Source organism: Octodon degus, unplaced genomic scaffold, assembly GCF_000260255.1.
Source record: "Octodon degus isolate 3935 unplaced genomic scaffold, OctDeg1.0 scaffold00229, whole genome shotgun sequence".
Classification (NCBI taxonomy): Eukaryota; Metazoa; Chordata; class Mammalia; order Rodentia; family Octodontidae; genus Octodon; species Octodon degus.
Window position 1 is genome coordinate 454,574 of NW_004524805.1, and position 13,065 is coordinate 467,638.

Genomic DNA, 13,065 nt, shown 5'->3' on the forward strand with positions numbered 1-13,065 from the left:
TTTTTTTTTTGCGGAACCGGAGATTGAACTCAGACCCTTGCACTTGCCAGGGAAAGCACTTATTCTACTGAGCCATCTCCCCAGCCCCATGCCCAGTCTTATATCAGGTTTTTAATGGGAAAATAATTAAAACTTTATTCTGGACCCTTCCACTTGAGAGTATGAGGCAGAAGGATTGTATATTTGAGGTCTACCTGGGCAACATGGCAAAACCTTGCCTCCCCGAGTCCCTATCCCCATTAAAAAGACAAAACAGAGAATTATGACATAATCTAATCTAAATTAAGTGGCACCAAATTGCATCTGTATCAGTGGGTAAACAAATTCAAAACTTGTACTGTCTTCTAATGATCTTTCTCTTTCTGTCTTTTTTTTTTTAATCTTATCAGATGTGTGTTTTTTTTTTAAAGAATCTCTATCAGATGTTCTCTGTCTTCTTGAGAACAGGATCTTACTACACAGTTTAGTGTGATCTTGAACTCATTTTGTAGCCCAGGCTGGCCTCAAACTCTCAACAGTCCTCCTGCCTTAGCCTCTTGAGTGCTGGGATTACAGTTGTGTACCTCTACATCTAGCTCTTCTGATTTTTTTTTTTTGGGGGGGGGCCAGAACCGGGGATTGTACTCAGGCCCTTGCACTTGCCAGGGAAGCACTTATTCTACTGAGCCATCTCCCTGGCCCCTCTTCTGGTTCTTTTGATAAAACTTTTTTTGATCAGGTTTGGCAGTTGGACTAATTTTCATTTATCTTTGATATACAATAATGTTTTTTCTGCATAGTGACCATTACTATCCCTTTATTATTTCTTCGATACAGTTGTACTCCATTTCTCTCAGCAAATCACCACAGCACCTTTTGTCAGATTTAAATTTGAGAGCTTAGTTTCAACTAAGACTTGAAATCTGTTCAGTCTCATCCTATTTAGTTTTGGCCTTGGTTTCTTTAGTTTATTACTGTGACTTACTATGTGTGTTCTTTTTGGGGCCAACTCTGGGGGTTGATGTTTTAATAATTTTGTCTTTGAGTAGACCCTCACCTGGACCTAGAAAACGCCAGTCTCCTCAGTACAGTGATCCCAAGCCACATGGTCACCGCCCGAGTGCAGCTGTCCGAGTTCACCGACCATCTGCACAAAATCTTCACAATGACAGGGGGAAAGCTGTTCGCTGCCGTGAAAAGAAAGAACAAAATAAAGGAAGAGAGGAAAAGGTAAACATTAATGATTTTCATAGTTGAAAAGTTACGGGTTTATTAACCTTAATATGAAAAAGCAGCAAAAAAACCAAAACAACAAAAAACTCCAAACTATGTAAGTACAGTCTTTTTTTTTGGCAGTGCTAGGGATTAAACCCAGGGCCTAGCATATCCTAGGCAAGCACTGTACTTCTGAGCTCCATTCCAAGACCAAAGTATTTCTGTAAGTTTTAATCATTAGTTTTCCTGAGCTGTCATAGTCATAAAACCGTAAGCATGCTACTCTTGGGCTGGTATTTTTCCCACTTGCCTTTCAATAAATGTTTTGGTGTTTATTTGTAAGTTTATAGTCTGATACCATTTCAAAATCAGGAAGAGTATAAAGAACTAAAGCATAAAAAAGTAAATAATGTTTTTGGTCTTTCCAATTACTAGTGTTTTGTCTTTTTTTTCCTCTTTATTTTTCTGTGAACCATCTGAAATAGACAAGAGATTAAAAGACCACGGCAACAGCGTGAGATTCTGTGGATATAGACTCAAGGTGAATAAAGTGAGTGCCAAAATGAACTTACTTAATAACCAGCAGCGTTACAGAGACCTGTGAATTAGATGTAGATAATGTCTCTTTACCTTTAATTAATTTATTTTTCTTTTGTATTTTAGGAAAGGGCCTACAGGGTGTTCAGGGTCTCACTACTAGATCAGATTCGTAGTGAGCCGCCTGTTTAGAGCCTCCCAAGAGCTGGGATTACAGGTGTGTACCACCATGCCCAGTCTCAAGTTTTATTTATTTATTTATGTTTTGTATTTTAGGAAAGGGTCTACAGGATTTACCTTTAATACTTTAGAGTATATTTCCCAAATATTAGGTATTATTTTACATAAAGGTAATATAGTTATCAGGAGGAGTGAATTTTACTTTTCTTTGTTGTCATGTAGTTCACAGGTCTCTGTAAAGCTGCTGATTATTGTAGTAAGTTCATTTCGGCTCTTAACTTTACTTACCTTGTGTCTATATCCACAGACTCTCATGTTGCATTAAATTGTTATGGTCCTTTAATCTCTTATCTGTCTGTTTGCAATTTTTTAAAAAAATGTATTTATTTATTTATGTATTTATTTATTTATTTATTTATTTATTTTTGTGTGTGTGTGTGTGTGGCCAGCTCAGCCCACCAGGGGGCGGGGCTGGCTGACATGTGATGCTGGAGGATTGAATCGTGGTCCCTGTGCTTTGCTAAGCTTGTTCTAAGTACGTGCTTTAGACCACTGAGCCATCTCATCAGCCCATCTTATCTGTTTGATCTTATCTATCTAGGAATCTATCCATTTATCACTCCAATCTGTGTGGTACTGGAGATTTGCACTGAGCTACATCTCCACATTTTTGTATATATGTGTTTTTTATTTTGTATTTTAAGATCTTGCTAAGTAAATTGCCTGTGTTGGGCTTGAACTTGTGATTTTCCTGAAGCAGTTTACCAGCTGGTGAAATTATTTGTTTGTACCACTGCACCTGGCACTTTTAATCTCATTTGTTATTATTATTTATTTTATTTTATTTTTGGAGACACAGTTGGCTGTGTAGTTCAGGCTGGCCTTGAAATCATTATGCAATCAGGCTGGGCTAGAACTTGCTATGATCTTCCTGCCTTAATCTCTCCAGTGCCAGGATTATACAATGATGGTTAACTTTTTAGTGCTTTCAGTGATAAACAGCTGGCTGTGCCCCACATGCCATAGGTTTACCACCACTGGATTACAGGCGTGTACCACCATACCCAGGAGTTTAGTTTCTCCTAATGTGAATATTTCCTTAGCCTTTTACTCATTTTTAGTATAGCATTTTTGAAGAGTGTAGGCCAGTTATTTTGTAGGGTATTCCTCTATTTGGGTTTGTCTGATAATTAGATTAAGATTTATACATTTTTGTCAGTAAGACCAGTGGCATGGTATTCTGTTCTCAGTATATAATAAGGAAGCATAGGGCTGGGAGTTAACTCAGTGGCGTAAGTACCTGCCTGGCACGTGCAAGGTCCTGAGCTCAATCTCCAGTACTGCCAAAAAAGAGAAAAAAAGAAAGAAAGCTCAGGGTCTCTGGTCACTAGTGATAAATTAGGGTTAGGGTTAGGGTAGTGTCTTAACAAAAACTGATCCAGCAACCAGTAGAATCTTACCTTCTTTAATAATGTTAATTCAGGTTTTCTTTTTTGTTTTTGAGACAGGGTCTTGTTCTGTAATTCAGGTTGGCCTTGTAGAATGTTCTGTGTAGCCCAGGCTTGTCTCAGACTCATGGCTTTCTTTCTGCCTCAGCCTCTTGAATACTGGAATTACAGGTGTGCATCACCTCACTGGGCTTAAATTTTTTTTAATTTAATTTTATGTTTTTAATGTATTTGGTATAGGGTCTCACTACACAGCCCAGACTTACAGTGATCCCCCTGTTTTCAGCCTTCCACTGCTGGGATTGCAGGTGTTTGCCACCATGCTTGGACTTAGACTGGGCTTGGACTCACTTGTAGCCTAGGCTGGCCTTGAACTCACAGTGGCCCTCCTGCCTCAGCCTCCCAGGTACTGGGATTACAGGTGTACATCACCATACATGGCTTCACCTGGCCTAATTTAAGTCCTGATTTTGTGCCACCTGCCTTGTTTCCACCCCATTCCCTTTTTGGGTATCACTTGCTCTTGGAAATCTGGGCAGTCAATACCTTTAAGTTCCTTTTCCCAGATAATCCAGCCAGCACGTCCCTGTACTTGCAGCACTTGTAGTTCTGCTTTTTTAAAATTTCTTCATAGTTCTGTTCTTGTTCCTGAAAAACAAAAGAGATGAGAAGGTGACAGAGGTGTCTGGTGTTCTAGAGTCTTATTTGATGGCAAGCTTGTCCTGGAACATCCTTTAGGTCTGGCCCCATTAAACCACACATGGTGCATTCATAGCTCTGATTTTATATCTTGGAAATGATGTTTAGACCATGAAATTCTTTTAATCAGATCATTAGTGAACAGAAATTAATACAATGTGGTGGTGTTACCCCCCCCCCCCCATCCCCACATGACAGACTCAGGCTAACTGATCCTGTCTCAGGTTTATTTGTACAAAGAGCACAGGAGGACACTAGGCCCCCACAGATGGCAGCCCAGGGGTCACACGTCTTTCTGTCTTCATGTTGGCAGATGGAGGCTCTTACTATGGAGCTTTGATGGGGGCCTGGGCACCTTTGGGGCCTGGGCTGAAATAAGCTGGAGCCTGGGCCTTTGGCCGAAAAGGCCTGTGACACTTGGCATTGCAGGCACAGATACACTTCCCAAGCTTGGGGTGGGCAATATAGGCAAGTTGAGCAAGCCTGCGGTTTACTCCTTTTGGGATGATCTTGGGCTTGACCTCCTTGGGCTTGACGAGGGTTTTGATAGCCTCAGTGTGTTCATCATGGCCTTGGCATTGTTTGCTTGTATCTTCTTGAAGCCCTTCTTGTTGTGCTTCTTGGCAAAATGCATGTTCCTAAGGAACTTGGGATCTATCTCTTTCAGAGATTCGTATCTTTGTGACCAAAGTTTCTTGATGCCATTTCTGTGCCATTTTCAGGACTGGTTGTATGTGGTATGGCTCTTGGACTTGGCCATAACTGCACTATAAACTGCGGCTGCCAACCTCCTGGAACTGGAAGATTAGTGTGGTTGTTAGATCAGGAAAATATAAAACTTTTCAAAGATATGGTATGGCAGTTAAGAATATGGACTTTGGATTTATCTAAACCTGTATTTAACCATCAGTTCTGCTATTTCTGACTATACTATCTTGAGTTATTTGGACTTTCTAATTTTTCTCTGATATAAAATCAGTACTTATTTTTTAAAAATGTGTCCTGGTCAAACCTAGGGCCTTAGTTGGATGTGGTGGTACACGCCTGTAATGCCAGCACTCAGGAGGCTGAGGCAAGAGGATCATTGCAAGTTCGAGGCCAGCCTGAACTGCATAGTGAGACCCTGTCTCAAAAAGGCAAAATACCCAAACCAAAAATGTAGGGCCTTGTGTATGCTGAGTACATGCTGTGCTTCTGAGCTACACCCCTACAGCCAGATATAAAAGTCTAGTACCACCTGTCTGAGAATTTTGTGAGGTTAAATGAGATAGAATTTTTCTGATATGTAGAAGTATTCAGTAAATCTTGGCAATTATTTCTCCAAACAGTTCAGATAACTAAAACTATTATATTGCAGTGGGGATGTAGCTCAGTGGCATAAATGCCTGCCTGGTAAGCACAAGGTCCCAAGTTTGATCCTTGGTACAAAAAAAAAAAAAAAAAAAAAAAAAAGAAAAAAGAATGAGTAATTTCAGGGGTTAATGACTACAGTTAAAATGTTCTTTAACTTACCCAGATACCAAAGTAGAAATACTAGATTAAAAGTAGAGCAAAAATAATTCTCCAAAGAGAAGATTGGCAAAAAAATTATCAGTGGAAGTATTTTAGCCTTTAGTTTAAAATATGTGGCTGCTTAAAAAAATATGTAGCTATTTTACCACTCCAGTTTTTTACTATTTCAGGGACAGTAGGAGAAGAATGCATTAAAAATAAACTAGGTACAGTTTGAGGAAGCTTTTATCTGTGTATGGCATTTTTAGTAATTTCTCTGAATATTATGTGTGTTTAAAAACTTTAGTGTTGATCAATGAATATTTTGATTTTCTCTATTTCTCAACAGTATTTATGCTGGGTCTAGGATTCTTGAGTTTTCTGTAGGTACTTGAAGACTAATGTTTTGTTGGGCGTAAGTATCACTTCCTTCTAGTTTTATTGGTTTCTGAGCACAAGTCTACTTTCACTAAATTGTATTTCTGTATAGGCAAGGTTGTGTTTTTTTTTTTTTTTGTGGAATCAGGGATTGAACTCAGACCCTTGCGCTTGCCAGGGAAGCGCCTGTTCCACTGAGCCATATCCCCAGCCCCCGGCAAGGTATTTTCTCTCTCTTTTTTTTCCCATAATTTTATTGAGAAACAAATAGCAATGAGACAGTTGGCAAGGTATTTTCTCATTGCTTTCTTTTTTTTTTTTTTTTTAATTTTCAGAAGTTTAATTATAGTACATGTTTTGGCATCAGTTTTTTTCTAATCACCCATTTGTTTTTGAGGCTTTTTGGGATTCTTTGGTTGTTATTTGCTTTGCTTTCTTCTAATGTGTTCATAATTGCTTATTGAAACAGTAAATAAAAAGAAGAAGAAGAAGAAAAATTGTCTGCTCTCTTCTCTGAACTTTTAGGAGTCTTGAATTTGTTTGTATATAATGCCCAAGAGGTCTGATTCTCCTTAGTGGAAGGAGTATTGAAAAGCACATGTGTTCCACCTTTTGGAAGTGAAAGCCCAAGTGTTATTTTTAGCTTAATGGAATTTGGCATTATAATTCTGCCAGCTTTTAAAATAACTGACTGTAGTTAGGTGTGAGAGTGCATGCCTGCAACACTCTGGGAGTATTTTCACTTAGAACAAATTATTCAATAAATGTATATTTAATAAACATGAACTAATTTAGCTTTTTAAACTCTGCAAGATGTCAGATTCCACAGCTCTCTTTGGCCGACCTATTTTACCTGTGTTTTTCCTTCCAGCCTAGCTAAAAAGAAATTTGTACTCTTGTCAGCACTGTATTTTGTGGGAGAAAAGAAAAGGCACTAGAAAGAACCTTTGATTGTATCCTTTTTTGGCTTACGTGTTCCTGGCAGATGTTTTCTTATTACACTTGGTAGCTGCTGGCACAAAACAGATACTTAAGAATTTGTGAATGACTGGCAACTTCATAAGTATTTCTAAGACAATACCTTTCTTGAACCTTTTTTTCCCTCTTTTTTTAGTAGTACTAAAGATTGAGCCCAGGACCTTCATACTAAGCTACATTGCCAGATCCTTCGCCAGAGAAACAAAATTGAATCTTTCAAACAGAGACTTTTGTTTTTTTCTCCCACTTTAGAACAAATCACCTGCTGCAGTTACAGAACCAGAGACAAATAAATTTGATAGCACTGGATATGACAAGGACTTAGTAGATGCCTTGGAAAGAGATATAATATCTCAGAATCCCAATGTTCGATGGTAAGTGATATCATAGCAAGAGTGCTAATATGCTTTTCAAAACATCAACTAAAGCAAATGTATGTACTAAAGATCCTTGGGTGCAGAACCAGACTTACACTACATGAGTAGGACACACAATGGAAACTTCATTTTGGCTGAGGCTAGACCAACTTTTTTGTCTGAGATTTGAAAATAATTATATATTAAATAGAAATAAGATTATAGAAATGTCACCTTCTGGGGATACCTAATGGTGAAAAGGGAGGTATTTATTTCTTATTACTTAGAGCAGTGGTTCTCAACTTTATTAAAATTACCTCTGGCTAGGTATCATGCCACATTCATAATTCTCAGTCTTGGGAGGCTGAGGCAAGAGGATCGCTGTGAGTTTGAGGCAAGCCTAAACTGCATAGTGAGTTCCAGGCCAGTCTAAAGTGTACAGCAAGACCCTGACTTAAAAATATATATAAAAATAAAAATTACATCTAATCAAAGATCTGTAATCTAGCAAACTGAATTATAAACCCACTTTCCTACAAAGTTAAGTATATTCTGTAACACGTTTTCTATTAAAACAGTAATGATCATAGGTATGGTTTTGGGTGACACTTAAACATTTTTGGTATTTGACATTTACCAAGTATCAAATTGAAAAGATATTTTCATAGTAAAATTCTTACATATAGCATACATAAAAATTGTTGTATATGACTAGTAGTTGGTACTTGAACCTGCGAGATCACGCTGTAGAGCTTGATGTGTAAACCGCTACGCTATCTCTCCAGCTTATGACTAGTAGTTGGAAGGTGACTTCATAGTGGTTTCTATGGTACTCTGACATTATCATCTACCTACTAGAACTAGAGGCAGAGCAACAGTATGTTGTCTCTGCTTTATGTGCTTTTATTCTTTTTTTTCCCTTCTAGTATTGAGAATGGATAGAATCCAAGAAGTACTGAACTACATCCCTGAGCCATTCCAAGTCTTTTCTTAAAAATTTTATTTTGAGATAAGGTCTCTGTAAGTTGCCTGGCCTGGCCTTGAGCTTGTTATCCTCTTATCTTAGCTTCCTGTGCCCTGTTATTCTTTATCATTTTTTAAAAATGCCTTAATTGTGGCTAAATCATAAAGATTATGGAATAAGCATCATAATACCAAGGATTTAAAATGAGATGGCATGTTTACTGTAGGTTGAACATCCCTAATTTGAAAGTCATAAATATGAAACGTTCAAAATTCGTAAGTGGCACATGCCTGCAATCCCAGCATTCAGAGGTTGCAGCAGGAGGATCACTGAGATTGAGGCCAGCCTGGACTACATAGTGAGATTCTGCCTCAAAAATCCCCCCAAAAGAGTATTTGGAGCATTTCAGATTTTGAGCTAGCGGTGCTCAGTTGGTAAGATGTATGTAGATTTCCAAAACCTGAAACAGTTTGTTTTCACACATTTTGTACAAAGAATACTTGAACCTTTGCTTAAGAGATCAATAGGCCTTTGTTTTCATGAAGCAAGCTGAAAATAATTACTGCTAAAAATTGAATAACAGAGGATATAGCTCAGTGGCATAGTGCTTGGCACAGCGTTCTGAGTATAATTCCCAGTACCATTAAAAAAAAAAAAATTGAAGACAATGATTATGTTCTTTTATATGTATATTGATTGGAATGGTAAACCCACACAGTATAGGAGTTTGTTAATGTCTAGAGAGAGGCTTAACATTCTGTCAGCAATATAAAATTGTGCACTGCCAGTAGTTCTCAAGAGTGATGACATAGTTACATGTATAAGGCATGAGGTTGTAGTTGAAGTATTTTCTTTTTCAGGGATGATATTGCTGATTTAGTAGAAGCTAAAAAGTTGCTTAAAGAAGCTGTGGTATTACCAATGTGGATGCCGGAATTCTTTAAGGGCATTAGAAGACCATGGAAAGTAAGTTTACAGTAATAGCATCATAAAAGTAAATGGCAGTACATTCCTGAGAACCACCATGTATCTTAATTGGGGAAAGTAGAGGTAGAAATTAGAATGGGGAAAAATGTACAAAGTGTACATAGTGAGCTGTATGAGGTGGCACACACTTGTAATCCAAGCACTCTTGGGAAGCTGAAGCAGGATTCCAAGTTTGAGCCCAACCTGGGCAATTTAGTGACTTTAGGATACCCTTTCTCAAAAAATTTAAAAAGAACAGGGCATGTTACTCAGTGTGAAGGCTCTGGGTATCATCCACAGTACCACCTCAAAGTACATGTTGCAGTTTGGGGCTTTGCTAGGAGAACAATACAATACAGAAAACATATTTTATAAGATTATTTTACAATGAATTACCCAAAGAATCATACATAAAGAGTGCAGGAAATATGTCTACACACTAAAGACCCAAGAATCCAGCTGAGGGCCTGGATGCCACAGTGATGTCCTGCTTGAGTCCAATTGAAGACCTAGAGCCCATAACAGTGCCTCCCACAGGTCCAACTGGAGACCTAGAACCCATGATAATATCTCATGCAGGCTGTTTCATGGATATGTGCTGAGAGGACTGAAAGGTCAGTGTTGGAAACTAGAAAGTCTGTGCCAGTGCGATGAAGGATCTGTGCTAGCAGGCTGAGGGATCTGCACTGGAGCCAGGAAGCCATGTCAGAAGTAAGAACCAGAGCTCTCCTGAAAAGTACCACAGCCATCTTCAGCAGCAGTGAGGCCCAGAGCTCCTCTAAGGATGAGAACAACTGAGTTCCCATCAGGAAAGCCATCATGACAAACCTCTCTAGGAGACAGAGCTCTGCATCTTACCTCTAGAGCCTGGAAGTGATGCTTAAGGTGAAGACTGGAGCTCCCCCAAAGTGAACTGTAGCTATCTTCAGCAACATCCAGGTCCTCCTTCAACGAGAATAGCAGAGTTCATCAGGAATGCCAGCATGACAAGCTCCTTCAGGAGAACCAGCAGTTCCCTACAGCCTTTCCAGCAACTTCCAAACAGCTTCTCTTCTTCTCTACTTTTGCCTTTTATGCTGCTGGCAACAGTCCTCAAGTGGGCCTCCCACACCCAGCACCAAGTTGACCACCGATTGTCAATCCACCACAATTCTGTTACTCTGAATTTTCTTTGCAAAAGATGTCACAAGAGTCCCAGGATAAGAAATAAAAATGTGGGGCCGGGGAGATGGCTCAGTGGAATAAGCGCTTCCCTGGCAAGTGCAAGGGCCTGAGTTCAATCCCCGGTTCTGAAAAAAAACCAAAAAAAACTAGCATTTTAGGGGCTGGTGAGATGGCTCAGTGGTCTAAAGCACCTACTTAGAACAAGCTTAACAAAGCAGAGGGACCGCGGTTCAATCCCCCAGCACCACATGCCAGCCAGCCCTGCCCCCTGGTGGGCTGAGCTGGCCACACACACATACACACACACAAATAAATAAATTAATTAATTAATTAAAAAAAAAAAAGAAATAAAAATGAAGGCCGGCCAAATAGCTCAGCGGATTAAAGCACCTGCACATAGGTGCAGGAGCTGGGGGTTCAATCCCCGGGCCTGCTGTGATGGCCCCGCCCCCGTGCACATTGAGATGGCAATTGAGACTGGGCATGGTGGCGCATACCTGTAATCCCAGCTCTTGGAAGGCTGTAAACAGGTGGATCACTACGAGTCCAATCTAGTAGAGAGACCCTGAAGACACTATAGACCCTTCCTTAAAAATACAAAAAAAAAAAAAAAAAAAAGAAAAATGATACTTAGAAACATTGTAATATGGCAGATTTACAATGAGCTTGTATTTGTGAAACTACTCCATTTCATTTGCATGTTACTTAAGTGTTTTAGGAATTCTTTTTTTTTTTTTTTTGTGGAACTGAGGATTGAACTGAGGCCCTTGTGCTTGCCAGGCAAATGCTTATTCTACTGAGCCATCTCCCTGGCCCCTTGTTTTGCAAATTCTTAAGAGATTGAGAAGTCAGGTGTGGTAGTGGCATACTTTTAAATCCTGCATTTTGTGAGAAGACAAATCATAAGTTCAAGGCTAGTGGGGGTTACACAGTGAGTTCAAGGACAGCCTAGACTATGCAGCAAGACCTTATCTCAAAATCTCCTAGCACAGGTTTGAGGCCATCCTGAACTACATAGTGAGACTCTCAGAAAACAAAACAAAAACCCTAAAAAGAATGAAAAAATAATTGGGAAATATCTGTATCTGATGAGAACTTTTGAAAGCGATGGACTGTTAGTAAAGAACCCAACAAAAACAAAAACAAAACCCTAAAAATTATTGGATTTGGAAAAGTGCTAATGAGTAGCTTCACACTATTTTAAATGTTCCATTAATGTTTAAGTGATAAGGAAGGTACAATACTATACACATATTTTGAGTAAACTATGTGAAAAGAAACTTAATTGAGTAAAAAGACTAGTAGGAAATATATCGGCATGCTACTTGTACTTGTGTTAGGATGTAGAAATTATATTTTTTCTCATCTCTTGAGTTTCAAATTTTCAATAATGTGGTTATCTTCCTTTGGTAATAGAAGCATATTTGTGATAAAGTATCCAGTTTTTCTTTGTCCTTTGTTTCATGTTGGTTGAAATTTTTTTTTTTTTTTTCATGAATTTAGGACAGAATCTACAGGGTGTACAGGGTCTTACTACATAGATCCGACTTCTAGTGATTCTCCTGTTTTCAGCCTCCCAAGTGCTGGGATTACAAGCACATGCCACCACACCCAGTCTCAATCACAGTCTCAGCATGTCCAGGGGCAGGGCCAGCAGGGCATACCAGGGGTTGCTAGGGATCAAACCCTGGCCGCTGGGCTCTGCCTAAGCAGGTGCTTTAGTCCACTGAGCTATCTGACCAGCCCAAGTTGGTTGAAATTTGATACTTAGTCATGTCATTATTGTGAGTTAGAACAATAGCAAACCAGGTATTGCAGCAGGTGCTGAGAATCCCCACTACTCTAGAAGCTGAACAGAAAGATGAGCACCTTGGGGTTAGTGTGGACAACATGGGGAAACCTTGTGGAAAAAAACAAAACAGGGCTGGGGAGATGGCTCAGTGGAATAAGCGCTTCCCTGGCAAGCACAAGGGCCTGAGTTCAATCCCTGGCTCTGCAAAAACAAAACAAAATAAAGCGGATAAATCTTTTGCTTACATTGTTAATATTCCTAACAGGGAGTGTTGATGGTTGGCCCACCTGGCACAGGAAAGACCCTCCTTGCTAAAGCAGTCGCTACAGAATGCAAGACAACGTTCTTCAATGTCTCTTCATCAACTCTGACTTCCAAATACAGAGGAGAGTCTGAGAAGCTTGTTCGTCTGCTGTTTGAAATGGTGAATGTTTGAGAATGTTCTGATAAGGATTCTTTACTTGCAATAGAAAAGCCAGAGAGTTATAACTTTCTCCAGTGTGTGGTTAGGCGGGCATGCAGCTGTCCTGCCCAGGGTGAGAGTCCTGGGCCCTTGAGTACATCCTTTACAAAGATGAGTTTCCTTCCCAAGTTTGATTCAAGTTGGCTAGTTTGTGAGTGTGCTCCCATTAAGGATCAGCATTACTAACTCTTCCAAGGGAGTCTGAAATTATTACGCTATTGTAAATGAATAGGCTTAGTTATGATGTGGAAAATGCAGCATGACAACACTGCCAAAGTTGTGAAAACTTAGTGCTTATGGAGCTTGGATTGGTTCCAATTGTATCAAATAACAACTGGAGTTTAATGACCCAATGTTAAGTTTTTTACTTTTTTAGGCTTAATTTTTTTTTCTTTTCAAAGTTTTATTGATAAACATATAGCAATGAGACAGTTTCAAATCAAATCGAAAGAAAA

The 13,065-nt window shown here is 39.2% G+C and overlaps 1 protein-coding gene across 5 annotated transcripts in view; it reads left to right on the forward strand.

The window, feature by feature from the left end:
* Positions 1 to 13,065, forward strand: part of Katna1 (katanin catalytic subunit A1) — a 52,482-nt gene that overhangs the window by 28,188 nt on the left and 11,229 nt on the right. For all 5 annotated transcript variants that reach the window (XM_004645475.3, XM_023705781.1, XM_023705782.1 and 2 more), the window contains 4 exons: positions 1,029 to 1,209; positions 7,158 to 7,279; positions 9,086 to 9,191; positions 12,413 to 12,571. In XM_004645475.3, coding sequence (XP_004645532.1) covers positions 1,029 to 1,209; positions 7,158 to 7,279; positions 9,086 to 9,191; positions 12,413 to 12,571 — 568 coding nt within the window. The remainder of the gene's footprint in view (positions 1 to 1,028; positions 1,210 to 7,157; positions 7,280 to 9,085; positions 9,192 to 12,412; positions 12,572 to 13,065) is intronic.